General features: G+C 50.4%; 2 protein-coding genes across 6 annotated transcripts; one reads left to right on the forward strand and one right to left on the reverse strand.

Moving 5' to 3' along the window:
- Window positions 1-1,467: 1,467 nt before the first annotated feature.
- On the forward strand, window positions 1,468-18,470 carry LOC134507791 (uncharacterized). The gene is made up of 16 exons (XM_063318660.1): window positions 1,468-2,494; window positions 3,043-3,102; window positions 3,514-3,606; window positions 3,708-3,892; window positions 4,001-4,104; window positions 4,514-4,664; window positions 5,133-5,232; window positions 10,489-10,639; window positions 11,700-11,794; window positions 13,165-13,191; window positions 14,249-14,410; window positions 15,975-16,073; window positions 16,772-16,944; window positions 17,356-17,462; window positions 17,697-17,772; window positions 17,804-18,470. The coding sequence occupies exons 1-16, from the start codon at window positions 2,470-2,472 to the stop codon at window positions 18,023-18,025; spliced, it is 1,830 nt and encodes a 609-aa protein (XP_063174730.1). The 5' UTR covers window positions 1,468-2,469; the 3' UTR covers window positions 18,026-18,470.
- LOC134507841 (killer cell lectin-like receptor subfamily F member 1) lies at window positions 5,089-8,992 on the reverse strand. Of its 5 annotated transcripts, none has more exons than XM_063318782.1 (6): window positions 8,619-8,992; window positions 7,870-7,959; window positions 6,942-7,163; window positions 6,426-6,580; window positions 5,879-5,994; window positions 5,089-5,222 (listed from the first exon to the last, which is right to left on the reverse strand). In XM_063318782.1, the coding sequence occupies exons 1-6, from the start codon at window positions 8,716-8,718 to the stop codon at window positions 5,099-5,101; spliced, it is 807 nt and encodes a 268-aa protein (XP_063174852.1). In that variant the 5' UTR covers window positions 8,719-8,992; the 3' UTR covers window positions 5,089-5,098. The 5 variants fall into 5 exon arrangements, with proteins under 5 accessions (XP_063174852.1, XP_063174849.1, XP_063174851.1 ...); XM_063318779.1 differs by having other exon boundaries at window positions 6,426-6,700; XM_063318781.1 differs by lacking the exon at window positions 5,879-5,994 and having other exon boundaries at window positions 5,109-5,222; window positions 6,426-7,109.
- Window positions 18,471-18,480: the final 10 nt, after the last annotated feature.

The raw sequence follows: 18,480 nt of genomic DNA on the forward strand, positions 1-18,480 counted from the left end.
CGGGGGGCAAAAGTCTCAAGGAAAGGGAGTGGGAGGCTTGGGCTGGACCTGGGTCGAACCAGTTTGAACTTGAGCTTAATTCTGAGGGAGAGGGGAATTTGCGATGGGGGGAAATCGTGCGATGGCTTGGCTGGGATCGTTTTAAGGTAGCAATTGCTAGCACAGGGACAAGTGACTGTGAAGGGAGGAAAGCGAGTCGTGCAAACCCTCTTGCTGCCCGCAGAGAACGCGGTTGCGGGGTGGTGGGTGATGGTGGGTGGATGTCGGAGGTACAGGAGGCTTGTGAAAGCTCCCAGCTGGAAGAAACGCTGCTCAAACTGGTGCCTGTTACTGTTGGGGTGGTGCCTGACATCATGGAAAAGCTGAGCTGTGACGGCAGAGCGGAGAAACCGCTATCGGCGCCGATTTTATCGAAGCCACGGCGACTTGCTCCTGCTGTACCCCCAAAAAATTCCAAATTGAGTGGGTATCTTGGAGGCACCAGTGGGTTGTGGCGTTGCTCTGGTTCTGTAAATCCCAGCAGAGCCTGGTTGGGGTTTGGGATGCGGCCGCCCTGCTGTCTCCCCACCTCCCTTTGAGGGATGGAGGAGGATGGTGGGATTAACTTAATAAAAATACCGGAACAGTGATGAGGAGCTTCTTAAACAAACAGTACTCGTTTATTGAGAAAAGGATGCAGGAGGGATGGGGTTTGGCATCTGCTTGGTATGTTCCCTGTTCACCACCTCTGCTTGTTCCCAGTTTGCAGGATTCTTGCCCCAGTACTACAGATAAGGGAGAAATTTGGGGTTTGGGAGCGGGGAGCATCCCTGCGTGTGTTTAAATCCCTCATCTGGGTGGAGGGTGTGGGCACGGAGAGGGGGAAATTACATTTTTTGCACTGCTACAGAGAGGAAAACGTAGTGGAAGTGGGTTGCTCAGTGGGAGCTTGTCTGTTCTCTCCTGGCAGCTGGAAACCCCCGGTTCCGCAGTGGCTTCCCTGCCAGTTCGGACTGGGAAACTGGTGTGGAAAAGCCTGTTTTTTCCTTCGTTGGGGGGCAGGATTTTTTCCCCACCCTCTGGCATCTCCCCCCTCGACACTCTGCTCCCTTCTCCCCTGGGGCTCCCGCTCCCCCCCCGGGCTGTGGGTCCCACTTTGGTGTCCGGGTGACCCCAGGGTGTCCCCTCGCTGTGTCCCCCCCTTGCGTAGGACACCCCTGCAGCTAAAAAGGTTGATTTTTCTCTTTTCGCGGCCGTATTTGGGTGTTGCCAGGGCACGAGGAATTCAGTCCTGCGGGCTGCCCAAATTCTCCGCCCGTCAGGCACCAGACAAAAGTGGTTTTCATTTCTCTCCACGTGACACTTGTAGACTTCGCTTCGCTGGGCAGCAATGTTTCCCCCTGCTATGGCCACGAACTAGAACAACGTTCGCCTTTAACATTTCTGATGCACTTTTTGGGACACAAAAGTCTTTATTTTACCGTAAGTCCAGTGTATTTGGGAGTATTTTCTGATGATCACGTTTCTCCCTTGATCCCCGCTTGCTGTTTTTGACTTTTCCTCCGTCACCTGCTTTTTTACTCCAAAAGACACACCAAGCTCGGGGCAGAAATAACTTGGGTTTTGGGCCTTGGGGACAGTAGCAAAATGCTACATCAATGAAACCCTATTCAAAATCAAGTGTTTGGGGAGAAAAATAAAAGCGTATCCTTTTGATTCTTACCTTTGCGTGCACACAAAGGTTGGAAAGTTCTTGCTGCGAATGGAGGAAGGATCAAATTGCAGGTACTTTAATTTGTGGTTTTAGTGCTGATAATAAACAAACACAGCTGCAGACCAGGGCTGTGTATGTATTTTAATTAAATACAGAAGCTCTTTGTTAGCGGAGCTGCAACTGTTGACTTCAAAGGCTTTTTGGCACAGACACGGCAGGTTTTTCTGTTTTGCATTGTTGGGTTCTCGTTGGGGGTCTCTTTAGTATTTTTTTTGCAAATGTGAATAACGATGTAAATACCTCCCGTGGGACCAGTTTTGCCTCGCTGAGGAGAGACCTGAGTCTGTTCACGGTTTGCCGTGGAAAAAGCTGTACCCGGGTAAGGTTAAAAATCCAAAGAATTTAGAAAAAACAGTTTGCAAGAACAACATAGACAAATATGCACTTGTGGGAGGTTTTGAGAAGCGATAATTCAGAGTGGACGTGGGCAGGGATGTGGAAAAAGACAGAAAGGAGCTTTGAGGAAAGGAATTTGGAAAAATAAGTGCTGTGCTGAGCAGCGCTGAGGTTTTGGGGGGGGATTACGAGTTCTTTTTGTCTTTTTATTTTAGTGAGCAGAGGAGCATCCTGGCAAATCCCCGGGCTGGAGAAGGACCTGGCTGGTCCCTGCTGCGGTCTCAGGATCTTCTTGACGCAGCTCAACTTGGTGGCGGTGGAGTTGAGGGACACGCTCGTCCCCGGAGGGTCTTTTTGTCCCCTCCTCTGCGGCACCAGGCATGGCAGAAGCTCCTCATGACGCAGGTACGTGAGCACCAGCCCCTTTCCTAGAAGTTTTAAGAGCTGTGGGATAATGGTTTTAAACGGAAAGAGGGGAGATTTAAATTAGATATTGGGAAGAAATTCTTTCCCGTGAGGGTGGGGAGACACTGGCCCGGATTGCCCAGAGAAGCTGTGGGTGCCCTGGAGGTCTTCAAGACCAGGTTGGACAGGGCTTGGAGCAACCAGATCCCTGCCCGTGGAACTGGATGGTCTTTAAGGTCCTTTCCAACCCCAACCGTTCTGATTCTAACTCAGACAACGCCTCTCCAGCGCAAACAGAGCTGGCAGCAGCCAGTAAAATCAAGGTTGGTTTGGAAAAACCAAGCAAGTCGGGGTTTTTTGAAGGTGGAACTCATGAAATCAAGTTTTCCTTCCTGCCCTGCATGTTAACCAAGTGAAGGGAAACACTGTTTTTTCCCTTGACTCTCCTGGGAGGAAGAAATACTCAAGGTCAGGCATTTCCTACGGAATAACTTCACAGCATGAGCGGTAACTCCCTTCTTTCGCACGGGCTCCTTGCTTTTGTGCAGGTGAAGACTTGACTGCCGTAACGATGCTGTCGCAGCGGAGAGTGAAGGAAGAAGGGACCAGTAAGCACTGGGCTTGTTCTGGGGACATCGTTTTGGAGGTCGTGTCCAGGTGTAGTGTTACCTGGGCAGATAAAATTTAATTAAAGTAACTGTGGTGAGGGGGAGGAGGATGTAAGGAAGGCAAAGCTGGAGGAGGCACAGAGCAGCCCAAGCTGCGGGTCTGGTTCCCATCTCTGGTGGTTGGGGTGGGGATGGAGAAGACACAGTGAGGTCAGGCAGCCCTAAAAAACCCTTGGTAGCTGAGGAAAGCACCCCCCGAACTGAGCCTGTGCCCCACTGTGCCCCCCCTCTGTGCTTTGTGGCTGTATTTCAAGGTGTTGGAGGCACCATGGGGGGAATAGAAGAGCTGTGGGGATGTTTTTTGTGCCACGGCTTGGCCAGCCGTGCCTCTTCCACGCAGTTTGTCCCCAGGTCTCAGCCTCAAGTGCATTAAAGATAAAAAGGTCCCCATCGGAGTCACCCTGGTGGTAGCAGTGTTGCTTCTCGCCGTCATTGCCCTGGCGGGTAAGTGCCTGAGGATGGAGTTGTCCGTCACCAAAGTCATCTTCTCCCCCAGAGAAAACCCACCGGCATAAGTCACCGGGACATGTTCTGCTTATTTCCAGCTAAAAAATGCCCGTCTTGTCCATCCTGCCCCTCTCCCGTCCCTTCCAGCTGCCTGGAAAACGGGATCGGGTATGGGGAGAAGTGCTTTTACTTTGTGGAGAATGAAGCGGATTGGAACAGCAGTGAGATCTCTTGCCTTGCTCTCGGAGCCCATTTGGCCACCATCGACACTGGGAAGGAGCTGGTAAATGGGAAATCCCTGAGGAACTGGGGTGTCAATGGCTTTGGGGAAGCAGATTTGGGATTCCCGTCGTGTGAAGATACATGCGATACTTCCTTTTTTCCCCGGTAGGATTTCTTCCTGCGCTATGGGCGTTCCATGCACTACTGGGTCGGTCTCCACAGGGACGGTTTTGGACCTTGGAAGTGGCTCAACGGGTCTCTCTACAACAACTCGTACGTCCCGTCGTCTTCTGCAGAGCGTAACCATGTCCTGGGCTGCGATTCAGTGCAAGACGGCACATATATATATATAATTTAATGAGGTGGGAGCAATTAAACACCACTCTTGCTTGAGCTAAAGCACTTGGACCACAGCCAGTGGGTTTGTGTGATGCAGATGCTGGCGGGGGGTTGAGGACATCCCTGGATGAACCCCCCCTGGGACCAAGCAACTGAAAATACTCCCCCGTTGTGGAGCGGGGGGCAGTTTCTGTTCCCTGTGGGGCGGGTTGTTTGCTGGGAAGGGTATTCCCTGCTCCTCGCGGCACCGTTAACCCGTAAGGGAGATGCTCAGGCGTTGATCTGAGGCTGACACCAACCCGTGTGCTTTCCTTTGAGGTTTTTCTTCTGTTCTTTGGTGCAGGTTCGAAGTTCGAGGCAAGGGACAATGTGCCTACGTCAATCACGACGGGATCAGCAGCGACTGGTGCTCCCAGATGAAATACTCCATCTGCAGCCACCTGCAAAAGCGTCCCGGCAGGAGCCAGAAGGATTCAGAATTCCTCAGTTTCACCTGAAACCTCCCCCTCAGCAGAGGAGATCAACCACAAGCTGCTATTAACCCTGCCCAACACAGTAGTGAGTGTCCTGGTAGTATGTATTTATTTTAATTTTAGCGTACAAAGGCAGAAACTCGTGACAATGACATGGAGCTGTAACCAAAGAATCTTTACTTTAGCCTGACCTCCGGCGTCTTTCTGGCTTTTGCAGTTGTAGAGAGACTTGGGGAATATTCAAGAGACTCAGAAAACTCTTTGCTGATTTTGGTGCCTTTGTGTTTTTGGTGGATTTGGAGGAGCTGAAACGCAAAGTGGAGAAAGGACAGAGAATTGCTCGGGAGAAGGCCCCAACCTTGGCACAGACCCACTGAACCGCCGCTCTGGGTTGCGTTTTGCCATCCCGGCGCCGAAGTTTGTCCTGTTGAAACCTCGTGGCGTTTCCTCCGCCCTTAAATCCCGGTGGCTTCTTTCTGGCAAATCCAGTGCAAGGGGGTGCTGCAGATGTGGGAGTGCAGCTCGCCCCTCCGAATCGCCGCACAAGCGTCCGCCTCCTTGGGACCCATCACCGGAGACCTAGAGCACGGTGACGGCAATCAGCCCGGTGGCCTGCGCTTGGACGCTGCCTTTCCACCAACAATATTTCCCTCCTTTGAGTGTGTTTTTCCCCCCTCCGCCAAAAAACCCCTGATTCGAGTTGGCTGTTGCCAGCTCAGCTGCGAGTGTGGGAATGTACCACCCGTTTGCCTCTTTTTTTGGGGGAAAGCAGAAGCGTTGGTGCAGCCCGTGCTCCCCCCAAAACTTATTTCTCCTCCTCCAGACCCCCATGTGTGTAATATTGGTCTAATAAATATTATCTCTACCAAAAACTGCTTTTTTTTTTTCTGCATGCTGGGGTCACTGCAGTTATGACAGCACCCCTGCATGAAAAATGTTGCCACTGGGGCATCCTCTTGCTTTTTAAGAGGTTGAAATTTCCCCACCTTTGCACTTTGTAAAATAGGAATAAAGGTTTAATTGCTCTTTCCCCTCTCTTCTCCCAGTTCAGCAGCCAGGCTGCAGAGACTGGACCCGCGTCGCTCTGCTTTAATTCGCTCCCATGAGCGTTGCTGCTGGTTCCGGAGGGATTTTGGGAGCAGCCGAGGTCTGTGGTGAGCATCGGGCTGGGAAATATTTCCCCTGGGACGTGGTTATGGCAACCCGCTGGTGAAGCGGAGCAGGGAGGCACTCACAGGGCTTTCTGTAAAGGGGATCCGTCCCGCCACGTCCACTCTTTCTCTCCTGACTGGTTGAAGCTCAGCCCCGTCCAGGCCGTGGAGGTGTTTCCCAGCATCTCCCCGATGAAAGTCTGGGAGAGGAGGGATGGAGTCTCAGAGCCTGATCCCTCCCGTGGGCTGGGATGAGCTTGGCACATCCCAGCTGCAAACCGGGGTCTGGGGAGGCCACTGGGTGCTTTCAACGAGGGTGTGAGTGTGGACTGGAGATGACAGGGCAGCATTTTTGGGGTGAGAGAGGGGCCTGGAAGCTCATATATGAGGCAGCGAAGATTTTCCCTTCTCCTTTAATCTCCGTGTTCACATTTCTGAGGGTGTTTTTTTTCCCCCAAAATCCTGCCTGGCAGAGTGGGCTTGGGCCCGTTGCAAGCCCCTAAGGAAAGCTCAGCCCCAGTCTGGAAGCTGTGTGGCTTTTTGTAGAAAGCAAAGCTTTAAAAAATAAATAATAATAATAATAAAAAGCCAAATGTAGGGGGAACACTGGAGCTCCCCGGCAGTTATTTACCTTCTCCTCCAGGCTCTCCAGTCTGACCAGTTGTGCTCGCCAGTACGCACAGTCCGCCGCCGCCGTCCCCCAGGCTTTGCTTTTCGTAGAAACCCAGTAGCACTTGGCTGCGAACGGCCGCCAGCCGGCGGGACAGAGCCAGCACGGCAAGGGGCCTGCAGCGGAGGAGGAGTGCGAGTGGGCCTTCATCCCCTGGCTGCCCCTGGAGCCTTTTCCTGCTGTTTGAGCCCCTCCAGGTGCATTTTTTTGGGAAGGTGGGCTGGAAACGCCCCCGCCTTGGTGTGGGGGGAAAGCAGGAGGAGCAACAGAGGAAGGTGGTGAGGGCATGGGGTGGTACAGGGAGAGGGTGACGTGGATGGGGACAGAATTGGGGGGATTTTGTGGCGCTTTCCCCAGTGTTCCTGGTCTTGTTGTTCCTCTCTCCCATGTGGAGAGGGGACAAGAAGCCTCTGGCACCCTCAACGAGGTGGGGGGCTCTCCACGTGCACCCCAAAAGGTGATGCCGAGCCGCGGTACCTGCTGGGTGGTGGCTTCCTCGCTCGCACAGCTGCTGGCGAAGCTGCAAGCGGAAGCAATCGAGGGAGCATTTGGTCTGCGGGACGTCGGGATGTCGACTGGCGTCGGTCAGGCAGGTTTCCCAGGAGCACGGGGCCGTGTCCTGCTGCAGGATGGGGCGGTCCCCACCTGAAACGAGGGTGGGTTTGACCCGCGGCGGCGTGGTGGGACAGAGGATGGAACCTGCGGGGTGAAACCCTGGGGCAAAAGCAGCCCTTGGGGATGGAGCAAGGCGCTGCCTGGGGTAGGAGTCTTTAGGGGGGGTAACCTCTGTGGTCTTTCAACCCCCATCCCAAGCACAAATCCAGGCTGGATGGGAGAGCAGCCCTGAGGAGAAGGACTTGGGGGTGTTGGTGGGTGAGAAGCTCAACAGGAGCCGACAACGTGTGCTGGCAGCCCAGAAAGCCCCCGGCAAGCGCGGGCAGCAGGGCAAGGTGGGGGGATTCTGCCCCTCTGCTGCGCTCTGGCAACATCAGAGGGACACGGAGCTGTTGGAGCGGGGCCAGAGGAGGCCCCGGAGATGCTGGGAGGGCTGGAGCCCCTCTGCTGTGGGGCCGGGCTGAGAGAGTTGGGGGGGTTCAGCCTGGAGAAGAGGCAGGAGGGGTGGAACTCGGTGGTCTTTAAGGTCCCTCCCCACCCGGACCAGCCTATGGCCAGGACGGAGAAGGGGACCTGTGTGAGGACAGGCTCTAAAAACATATAAATCGGTGTCCGGGGGGGACGTGTTGGCAGCTTCCCCCCCTCCTGCCCATCAGGGGCAGCAGTTGCGCAGGAGCTGCTCTCCGCTAGGAACGCAGGAGAAATCGCTTCCGTCGCAGAAACCTGCCATTGGATTTGGGGAGATTTTTTTTTTCTTGCCCCGTTTTGGCTGACGGACCGCGCCACTCACCGCGTCGCTGCAGCAGCCACAGCACAACGCCCGCCAGGGCCGCGGCCCCAACCCATCCAGCTCCCAGCAGCGCCCAGTACCACCGAGGACCTGCAATAAGACCCATACTGGGATCGAGCAAGGAAATGTCTCTTTGGTGGTGTTTTTACCCCTTTTTTAACACCCTTTTTTCAGCGGACGCATCCCCCTGTGTCACTCCGCTTAACGAGGAAATCTTTCAAGCATCTGTAGGAGCGATGGAACCAAGAAAAACCACAAAACCTCTTTTCCTGCTTGATTGAGGAAGTCACGACAAGGAAACCCGTGAAACCTCGGAGCTGGGAGCTCTGTTCCTCTCCCCAGAGAAGGAAAGGACCCAAAGCCAAGCCCTTGAGATGCTCAAAGTGATGGGGAGAAGCCGCTCAGCGAAAAAAGGGGAGCACGTGAAGCCCCGTATGGAGGGGTAGGGATGTCCTTGGGGCTGGCTGTATTCCTGCCCCCCCCCATCATTTCCAAGAAAATCAGGCTATGGAAAAGAAACCTGCGTGCGCCGTTGCTCTGCCCCAGGCTGGAGGCAGGTGGCGAACCCCGCTTGAGAGCCGAGCGTTGGGTTTTGGCCGCCATCAGCTCAGGAAACGGATGGAAATGGCAGGGGAAGTCCTTTCCTCCTTGCACTTTGATGGGCTCCAGCAGCCATCAGCCCCCAGAGCCCCCGCCCACCGCCAAGGAGAAGGACCCACCGTGCGACGTCACCGAGAACATTCACTTACCGGGACCCTTCCTGCGGCCGCCGGGAGCTGAGCGCGGTGGCGCATGTGGCTCGGCGTAGACATTGGTCAACGCCACGGCCGGTCCCTGCCCTTGTGACATTAAATATGGGGCCACCAGAGAGTTCTTTTCCCCTTCGGAGACCAGCGGTGGGTTTTTGTGACTCGCGTCGCAGCTAAAAAAAAAAACCCACCCCCTGCTTCGCTCTGCTCCTCCACCCGCCACGGCTGCCCACAAAGAGCTGTTTCCGAAAGCAGCACTTTTTTTTTTTTTTTTTTTTTTAAGGTGTTTGGGACAAAAAAAAAGGTGCGTGAAGGCCTTCTCCCACTGGGGAGAGCTGCCTCCTCCTCCTCCCAGTGCCAGGGTAGCGCTGTCACTCCCGTGGATTAATATATATATTTTTTTTAATTTTTATTTTCCTACCCATTTTAACCAGCGGCAAAGAGTACGGACGTGATGTGCCTGCAACTTTTCGGTTACCGGTTAATTTGGGGCGTGTTTTTTAGCGGTGCTTTGGGTCTCAGCGCTGTTCCCATCCCCATGGCAGAGAGGGAAGGAAAAACTCCCCTGCCCACGTTTTTCAGCTTTCCCCAAATTCTCAGAAAATGAACCCAAACTGGGGCGGGGGCGGGGGGGGGGGGAAGCTGCTAGAAACTGCCCAAAACGGGTAAGTGCAAAGCTGGGGGAACCTGTTTTTTTGATAAATCTCCAAAAAAAAAAAAAAAAAAAAAAAAAAACCAAACAAAAAAAAAAAACAACAAAAAAAAAAAATAGGCGGAGATTTCTTCCCCAGTTGCCTTTCAAACCCCTGGTTTCCACGTCGAAGTGGAGCAGTCAACCGCGAGGTGGGGACCCACGGTACACGGTCCCCTAACAGGCCTTTCTGCTCTTTTTGCTCTTTCTCATCCCGTAGTTTAACACTTGTTTTTTCTCTCTGTTTCCGCATTTTCCTCCCCCATTAGCGCCGCTTCTCCCCTTCGCTCCACCCTCTCCCCACCTCTCAATGGGTCTAAATGTGCTTTTTTTTTTTTTTTTAATTATTTTTCCTCTTTTCTAGGTTACTTCTGCTTACGGACAGGTTGAGGGCCACGCAAGCCATCTCCTCTGGGGTTTGCACCGTCACCAGGTTGGTCCCCACGTCCTCGTCCTGGATGTTCCGGAGGGTCAGGGTGCCGTTGGGTTGAATGTCCCCCCGTTGCCCATACGTCCCGTCCACCTCCCAGAAGATGCTGCAGCTCCATTCCCACCAGTCCTTGGCTTCCCCCGTGCAACCAGCCAAGGTGTAGGTGAGGACAGGACAGTTCCTGGGGCTGCTGATGAGCTCCCAGGTGACGTGGATGAAGTCCCAGCCCGAGCTGGGGGTCCGCAGGGAGAAGGAGAGCAGCGCCGTCTGGTTGAGGTGGGCCCGGACAGGGTTGCTGGAGAGGAATAATGGGGAGAAAGTACCTGCATGTGGAAAGGAGAGGCTGTCCCATCTTGTCCAACCTTGTCCCACCTCGTCTATAAGGGCTCTGTAAATCAGCAAAGTCTTTGTCTTCCTAAGACTAGGTGGTTTTCTTTGAAATTATCTTTCTTTTTTTTTTTTTTTTTTTTTTTTTTTTTTTGCATTTTGGGCAGGCTCAGCAAGTATTTGCTTCCCAGAAAAACCTTCTCCTGGGCTTTCCCAACCTGCTGGTTGCTCCTCCCCACCTCTCTTGGCATTTGGTGGATCATCCCCCAAAGCCATCATTACCTTGTAGAATCAGAGTGACCTGCACAATACGTGCCATGTCCAGACCCTGCACCATCAACTGGTAAACCCTGGCATCATCTGCCCGGGCGTCCTGGAGCACCAGCGAGACGTTGTCCCTGATATTTGCCCTCGGCTTGTAGAAATCTTCCACCTTCATCCTACGTTGGCACCGTTGCCCGGTCTGGTAGCACCTTTCCGTGGTGTAAATCAAAACTGGGTGAGCCCTCGTCAGGAAGCTCCATGTGAGCCAGTAGAAGTCCCAGGTGGATTTGAGGAGCTGGAAGGAGACAGGTAGGATGGCTTTATCCCTGGGGGAAATCCAAACTGGGGTCTGCAACAAGGCCACAGAGATGGTGGCAACAGCACCTCTGGGTGGGGAAGGACAAGAAAGGAGATGGTGGGTGAGAACTTCCCATGGATGCCTTCAAGTTATTGCCAAAAATCTGGTTTTAGGGCCCAAAATCTGCAGGAATATTTTCCACCCGGGTCAGCTCATGCCTTGGGGCTGCCTTAGATGGACCAAGTGTCAGATGCACAAGGTGGGACTGAGCAATACTTATGTTTTCCAGGTGTCCCCTCCAATTTCTTCCTCCTCCACTGAGTCCCAAGGGATTTTTGGGCAGTGACAAACTCTCCTCCTTGCCAAGGATGGATTAGATAAATGATCTTTGCTGGAAATTGTGAATTTACCAGAGCAATTTCAGGGTTTTTTTGAGACACTTGAGCTCACGTTGGCTGCACGGGGCTGCTTCTGCTCTGGAGCAAGGAGGCTGGTGGAGCAAAGGGGTAGAGAGGGATAAAAATCTCCTTTCTGGTGGAGACGACCAAAAAAAAATTGACGGAATCAATGACTGGGAGAAGGTTTCCATGGAGAAGACGTTCCATGAGTCTCCATGGCTGGAGAAACGTCCTACCCAGTGATGCTCTTCAAGGAGAAGATGGTGGAAACCTTCCAAGTTCTCCCTCCTCCACCTTCGCCACCACCCAAATCCAGTCCCCGAAACCCCTCTGCTCAGCCATGAATGCTGAGAAGAGGACGACTCCCCCCATCCCGGCATGGTCCCAGCACCAGCTCATCCCCCTCCTCAGCTTTTGAGGAAGACCCAAATATTGTCTTTGAACCTTCTGCATCTCCTTTTTGAGCTGGAGGAAAAAGCAACACAAAACCCGGTGCTGGCGTCTGCCCTTGCTCTCTGAGGGGACGAAGGATGTGGTTTTTCGTGACAACCACTCTCTGGATGACTCATTGTGCCCCCACTGAGAATTATCGTGAGAAGTTATCAGAAAAAGGGCGAAACTGGGGAGAAGAAAGACTCACCTCCAATTTTTTCCTGCTTCTTCCTCCCCTGAGGTCCATGGCCAAGACGCTGGAGTGGGAAGATCCCCCTCGTGGGTGGGTTTCCATCGCCGTGTGGGTGGTGCTGGTCCTACTGGTGGCCTTGACTGGTGAGTCCCATCCAGACATTGTTCCCCCCCCGGAAGGATCCAGGCCAGGCCCCTCTGTTTTGGGGGAAGAAGGAATTTCAGGATTTTCCCAGCATCAAGTGATGTTCCCCAAGCGCCGAGGCCACTGTGGTGGGGGGAAAACCCCTTTTTTTTTTTTTTTTGGCCCTAAATCCAGTCTCCTCGCTCGGTCGCACCATTCCCATTTCCAAGAGCATCATCCCCATTTCCCCCCTGCATTTTGCCGGAGAAAAAAATTAATAAATCCCATTTTCCTGCTTTTTTTTTTTAGGGCTCACTCACTTTCTCTTTTCCAGTTATCCATTTGAGGTCCCATTTGCCTTGCCTGGACTCCTCCCAGTGTGCCCAGTTGCCGGGCTCATTTTCCATGTCTATTTAATTTTTCCATTTCTGTTTCATTTTTCCATTTTTCTATCGTTTTTCAGAGGTTTGAGAGCAGCTGGGCCACCGGTCAGGAGCGCTGTGGGGCACTGGGAGCACCGTGGGTGGACGGGGGAGAACTGGGTTTGAGCCCCTGTGCTGGTCGGGGCTGGTAGCAAACACGAAGGAAAAATTAAAAAGAATTTAAAAAGGAGGGGAAAATAGAAAAAAGGGGAAAAAAAACAGATTAAAGACCTGCTTTTCCTGCCTCGGATGGGATTTCTTAGAGGGTCTCGGAGATGCCGGCAGGAAAAGCACTGCCTTTCATTTTCATTTTAATTTTTGGTTTTAATTTTGTTGTTTGGGTTTTATTTTAATTTTGGGGTTTTGTAATAACTTTCTTTTTATTTTTTCTTTCTACGGTTTTATTTTTATTTTTTTTGTTAGCTTATTTTTATTCTTTCCCTTCCCCCCCCCCACCCCCCGCAGTTTTTGCGGTGACCTGCTCTTCCGCTTTGCTTTAAAGCGTTTTCTGCACCCTGGAAAAGCAGCCGCTCCGGTGGCGTGTGACCATTGCTTTAAAAAAAAGAAAAGAAATTAGGGTTTTGGGTAAAAAAAAAAGTGGATAACTTAATCGCAAGAACACTTTTTTTTTTTTTCAGTATTTTCCCGGTTGGATGAATTAATTTGATTTCTTGGGGGGAGTGGGGGTTTTGATTCGTTTAATTTATTGGGGCTGTGGGTTGGCATTGGAAAAAGAGATTTTTATATATGGTTTTAAATATATATATAAATTTATGGTTTTTATATATATAAATATTTATATTTTTATTTGTATATATTTATGTATAAGTAGATGTATCTATATATTTTTAGATATTTAAAGTTTTCTCCTCCAATTCAATTCTTCCTGCAGTTAAAATTTTCTCCCCCCAATTAAAATTTTCATCCTCCCAATTAAAATCCGCCCCTTCCCCCCCCCCTCCCCCCAGCAATTAAAACGTTCTTCCCCCCAGAAGGTAAATAAAATATAAAAAAAAAAAAGAAATATTTTTCTATTTTATATATAAATATATATTTATATTTTATATATATATATTTTTTTTGTATCTTTTTTTAAGAGCTGGAAGGAACCTCATCCTTTTGGGTTCCCCAACGCCCCGGCGCAGCGTGAGCTCCGGCACACGGCGTTTTCCCCTCCTGCACCCCAAAAATAAACATTTTTGGATAACTTGTCCTCCCCATTTAAAAAAAAACAAAACAAAACAAAACAAAAAAAACCCAAAAAACCAAAAAACCAAGTAACCAAACCTGCTGGAAATTAGGGAAAAAGAGCTGAGTCGGGTGCGGGGGGGGCTGGGAGGGAAATCTCGGCCAGGCAGCCTCTTCCCCCCCCCCCCCCCCCCCCGCCCCGGAGGATCCTCATGAAAATCCCCCAGAAAAAAAAAAAAAAACCCCAAACATGAAATTATTTACATTTCTTAAGCCTTTTTATTTCCCAGTTCTCGTGGCCGGAGAGAGGCGCGTGGCGGGATCCTGCGCGTCCCGACGGCACGGCTCGGGGTGAGCTGGGGGGGGACAAACACTTTAACTGGGGGGACAAAACGAGAGATTTTTAATTGCAGGCGGATTTGAGCTGAGGGAGAAAACGTAACTGGGGAGAGAAAAGGTTGGTTGCAGGGAGAGAACTTGAATTGGGGAGAAAAATCTTAATTGCAGTGAGGTTTTAGTTCCGGGAGAAAAGTTTAATTTGGGGGGCGGAAAGTTTGATTGCGGGGAGAAAACTTTACGGGGAGAGAATTTTAATTTCAAGGAGAAGGAGAAGATTTTAATCGGGGGGGAGAAAACTAATTATGGGGAAAAAAGCTTTAACTGGGGGGAGAGAACTAATTATGGGGAAAAAACTTTAATTGCGGGGAGAAAGTTTTGACCGGGGAGAGGAAGTTTGACTGGGGGGGAGGAGCGTGGAATTTTAATTCTGGGGAGAAGACTTTAATTACGGTGAGATTTATTGTGTGGAGATTTTGAACCACCAGCTGGAGCATTTAGAGACACACCGGGACAAAAAGTAACGTTTTCTGCAAAGATTTCCCACCTCCGGGAGGCTGAGGCCCGACAGCCCTCATGACACCTCTGAAACTCGGCAGGCGAGGCCCCGGTGGAGGCGAAACCCCCCCAAAATGAAGGAAACGAGGGATTTTTCCAGGTTTTCAAGTGCGGAAAGGAGCACAGGGGCAGGTAACTGGAGAGCGATGAACTGACTAATTGCTGTTTTGTTCCAGTTTTGGGTTGTTGTGTTGGTTTTTTTTTACTACTTTTACAAGTTGAGAACAAAAACCAGCTGAGCTGGGGGAGGGGGGGGCTCAGAGAGACAAAAAAAAAAAAAAAAGCTTTTTCTACCACTTCCCTCAGGGGAAAATTTTTGTTGCTCAGCAGGTGGGATTTTTGGTGTAAATGCTCAAATTTCAGACATTTTGGGTTATTCTCATCCGCGATTCATCCTCCCTGAGGCACTTGAGCCACTTCTGAGTCATTTTGTTTTTTTCCCCCCAAATATCCTAAATTTCTGCTTTATTCTAAATGAGAATAAATAAATTTTTGACCAGCTGAAGTGTTAAAAACACCAAAAAATAAGTGGGATTTAGGTCCAGTTTAGACACATCGGCAAAACACTTATTAATCTCTGCCTTCCCTTCAGCACTTTTACTTCTCCCGGCTCTTCCTCCCACCTTCATCATCCTCCGGTAGAAATAAGGTAGAAAAGGGCCTTTTTGGGTCTTTTCCATCATCTCTCTCTCCGCAGCCAGGGACTAAGATTTGGGGAATGGTGGGTTTTTTATTTTTATTTGTTGATTTTTTTTGGGTTTTTTTTGATTTGTCGATTATTTTTTTTAATTATTATTATTATTTGTCATTTTTTTTTAATATGGCTTTTTAACATTATTTGGCATATTTCTTTTCTCACTTTCTAATACTGTTTTTGCGTGGGGAAGAGGGGGAGGAAGAGGGGAAAGGAAGGGTTGTCCCATGAGATTTTGATCCTGTGACAGATGGGGCCAAAGAGGGCGAAGCTTAAAAAAAAAAAATGGGTGAAAACGATGAGATTTTTGCGCAAAACCTTTAGGAAACAGCGTTTTCTTTGCTTATGCCAGGGGGAAAAAGAGGATTTTGTCGATCACAAGACCCAGAGTTGGAGTGATCAGGACTCAGATCCTTTTCAAGACCCAAAATGTCTCCAATTAGGTAGAAAAAAAAAGTCCACGGAGCTTAAATAATGACACAGAAACCTGAAATTAAAACATAATTTTAATTATGGTGAATTTAAATTAGTTTATTTTAATTTATTTTAATTATGGTGCATTTGAGAGCAGGAGTTTACAGCTCGAACTGGGGAGAAGACAACATTCCCCTGCTCTAAGGAAGACTTCCCAAAAATAATAAAAAAAATATATAATTTTAGTCCATATGAAGAGGAATTTTTGGTGTTTCTCCCCCAAAACAACAGTGAGTCCCCGTGGCGTCGGGAAGAGACGGATCTCTCATCATTTGGGCACCAAATGATGCTTCTCCTTCAGGAAGGCTCTTCCCAAAGATGTTTTTGATGGGCATCACCCAAGTCGCTCAGATGTGGGGCTCAGCACCCCCCACAATGGCTCAATATGGGCCACTTGCGTTAAAAGTCCTCTTCATCCTCCAGCAGATGGAGGAAAAAGCACCTTTTGGGCCACCAGCCTGGACCTGGGGCGTGTTGGTCCCCTGGGTGCCCCCCGCGAAGGCGTTGAAGGTCTTTCTTCTCCTGCAGGTCACAACCTTGAGATGAAGGCGGAGGCGCGGGTGGCCTTTCAGGTGACAATGGCCGTGCTTTTCATGGCTCTGCTCGTTACTGCCGTCACTTTTGCAGGTGAGTATCGAGGTTTCCATCTCGTGGGGAATGTCTCTGAGATACTTCGGGTGGTTGTGCAGGTGCCAGACCCACCTCCATGCTCCCAACCCAAGCACGTCCTCTCCAGGAGAGGGGCGTTTGGGTGAGCAGAGAAGCCTTTCTAAGAGAAGACCAAACCCATCTCCTCTGTGTAGGAGCTGATTTCATCTAGAAATCTTTAAAAACCCAACAGAAAGTGCTGTTTCACGCATACGGTCATCTCAGCTGCCCCAAAGGTGGTTTTTTTCAGAGAAGGGGGGTACCATTTCTCCTCTGCTGGTCCAAGCAAGAGATGTTGGCCTGAGTTCCACCAAGCCAAGAGTTCTTCAGGAACAAGAGAACTTTTCTTTCTCTCCTTTGCCTGGCGCTACTTTTGCATTGATGACAGAGAGCGATAGCAAAGGGCACATTTAGGGATGGGGTTATTCTGGAAACCCTCCTAAAATTTGTGTCTTTGAAGGCCACCACCCTGTTTTCTTCTCTGAAGGTAGAGCACCCCCATTTCTTGTCCAACGCCCCAAGCTGGGCCATGATTTGAGATGGTTTCCTCCCTCCAACCCACCCAAGATTTCTCTCCGTGTCTCGATTTTAATTTTCCTCCCACTGTTGAGATAGATGCAAGACTTTTGGAGGGCGTGGGGTGGAGGATGACCGTCCCATTGCTCTCTCGATGACAGCGCAGGCTTTTCACCCTTGGTCCCCCCCCTGTTTTCGGTGTCCCTTCGACTGGATCGGGTACAGAGGAAAATGCTACTATTTTTCGGAGATTGAGGGGAACTGGACATCCGGCCAGAACAACTGCTCAGCGCTTGGGGCTTCCTTGGCCATGCTCGACGGCGTGGAGGAGTTGGTAAGGAGACACGAGGACGTGCTTAATGTGGGGGAAAAATAAAAGCCACCAACTTTTGGGTTTTCTGACTGTTCTTCCAAGCTTTTCCTTGGAGATCTGGGGTGAGGAGGTGTGGAAAATGGTTTTCTTGAGGGTAGGTCATCATGGGTCTCTTCAAATTTCTCTCTAAAGCCAACCAATGCAAGACCGATATCCAAAAAAAACCCTTTTTCTATGTAATAATCAAGTTCCGCCTTAAAGATGACCCTTTTTGGTAGCAGATTGAAAGGTTCAAGCCCCAAAAGAGACTTAAAGGAGTAGGAGAAAGTAGTAAAATGTAGATTATTGGTTGGGAGGAGGTTTCTGCAGGTGGTGGAGATGTCCCAAAGCCCCGTGATCTGCCCTAAAACTTTTCTCTCTCCTCTTTTTCAGAGCTTTGTGGTGAGATACAAAGGCACCTCAGAGCATTGGATCGGCCTTTCGCGGGGAGATGGGGAGCAACCGTGGAAATGGGTGAACAACTCGCGTTTCTCTCACCTGTGAGTCCACATTTTTCATCGGAATGTGTTTCCTCAGCCCCAAAAACGTGCATTTCTGAGGTGGATCCAGAGGTAGCAACAGGACCAACGACATTTGGGAAAGGCAACACCCCGAGTCTCCATTTTTCCCTTTGATTTGAGAGGTGGAAGAGGTGGTTTTGGTGGTGGAAAACACTGTTTGTTGGATTTTTATTTTTTTAAATATTTTTAAATATGTTTATTTTTCCTGCAAAGCTTTCGCTTTCTTACAACCAACCCTGCCAAGATAGAAATAGTTCAGCATCAATATTGGCATATCGATACCCACGAGGATGCCTGACAATTCGAAGCCCAACGTGTGATTCTTCTCCTTTTTCCTGTTCGCCCCATCTAAGGTAGGTTCTCTCATTTCTCCCTCCAGGTTTCGGATCGGCGGCGGTGGCCTCTGCGCCTACGTGACCGGCGACGGGCTCAGCTCCTCCCGCTGCAGCGCCCGGAGGAGCTGGGTTTGTAGTAAAGCCGAGTTGCAGAATCCCAGGCAAAACAGGACAAAACGGGCTCAAAACCTTTGCGTCAGCTCTTAAGAGGCTGTGGGAAGCACTCCTCCAACCCAAATACCCAGTTTCGTCCCCCAAAACCAAAAAAAACCAACGCAACCTCAACCCCCCCCACCACCCCAACCCCACAGAAAAAGCAACCTTAAAGGGGGGGAAAAAAAAAAGCCTATTGCCAAAAATTGCAGAATAAGAACCAAAGTTACGATGTGGTTGCGTTTCCCAACCCAACTTTGCCCTCCGAGCGACGAGGAATTTGTGGTGATTACCCGCAGCACCCCAGTAATTAGTTATTCATGATTAAACGCCAGAGAGAGAGGAAGAGGCGCAGCCGAAGCGACGAGGCCGGGGAGGACGTCTTGGGGGGTGAAGCTTAGCGAGGTGCCTGGGGCCTTGCACGGTGCGACCCGAAAAAGGGGCAAATGCCATTGGATTTTTTGCTTTTCCCACTTCTGGCGGAGTTAAAGGAGCAACGTTCAGGCTCG

Source organism: Chroicocephalus ridibundus, chromosome 28 (assembly GCF_963924245.1).
Source record: "Chroicocephalus ridibundus chromosome 28, bChrRid1.1, whole genome shotgun sequence".
Taxonomy (NCBI): Eukaryota; Metazoa; Chordata; class Aves; order Charadriiformes; family Laridae; genus Chroicocephalus; species Chroicocephalus ridibundus.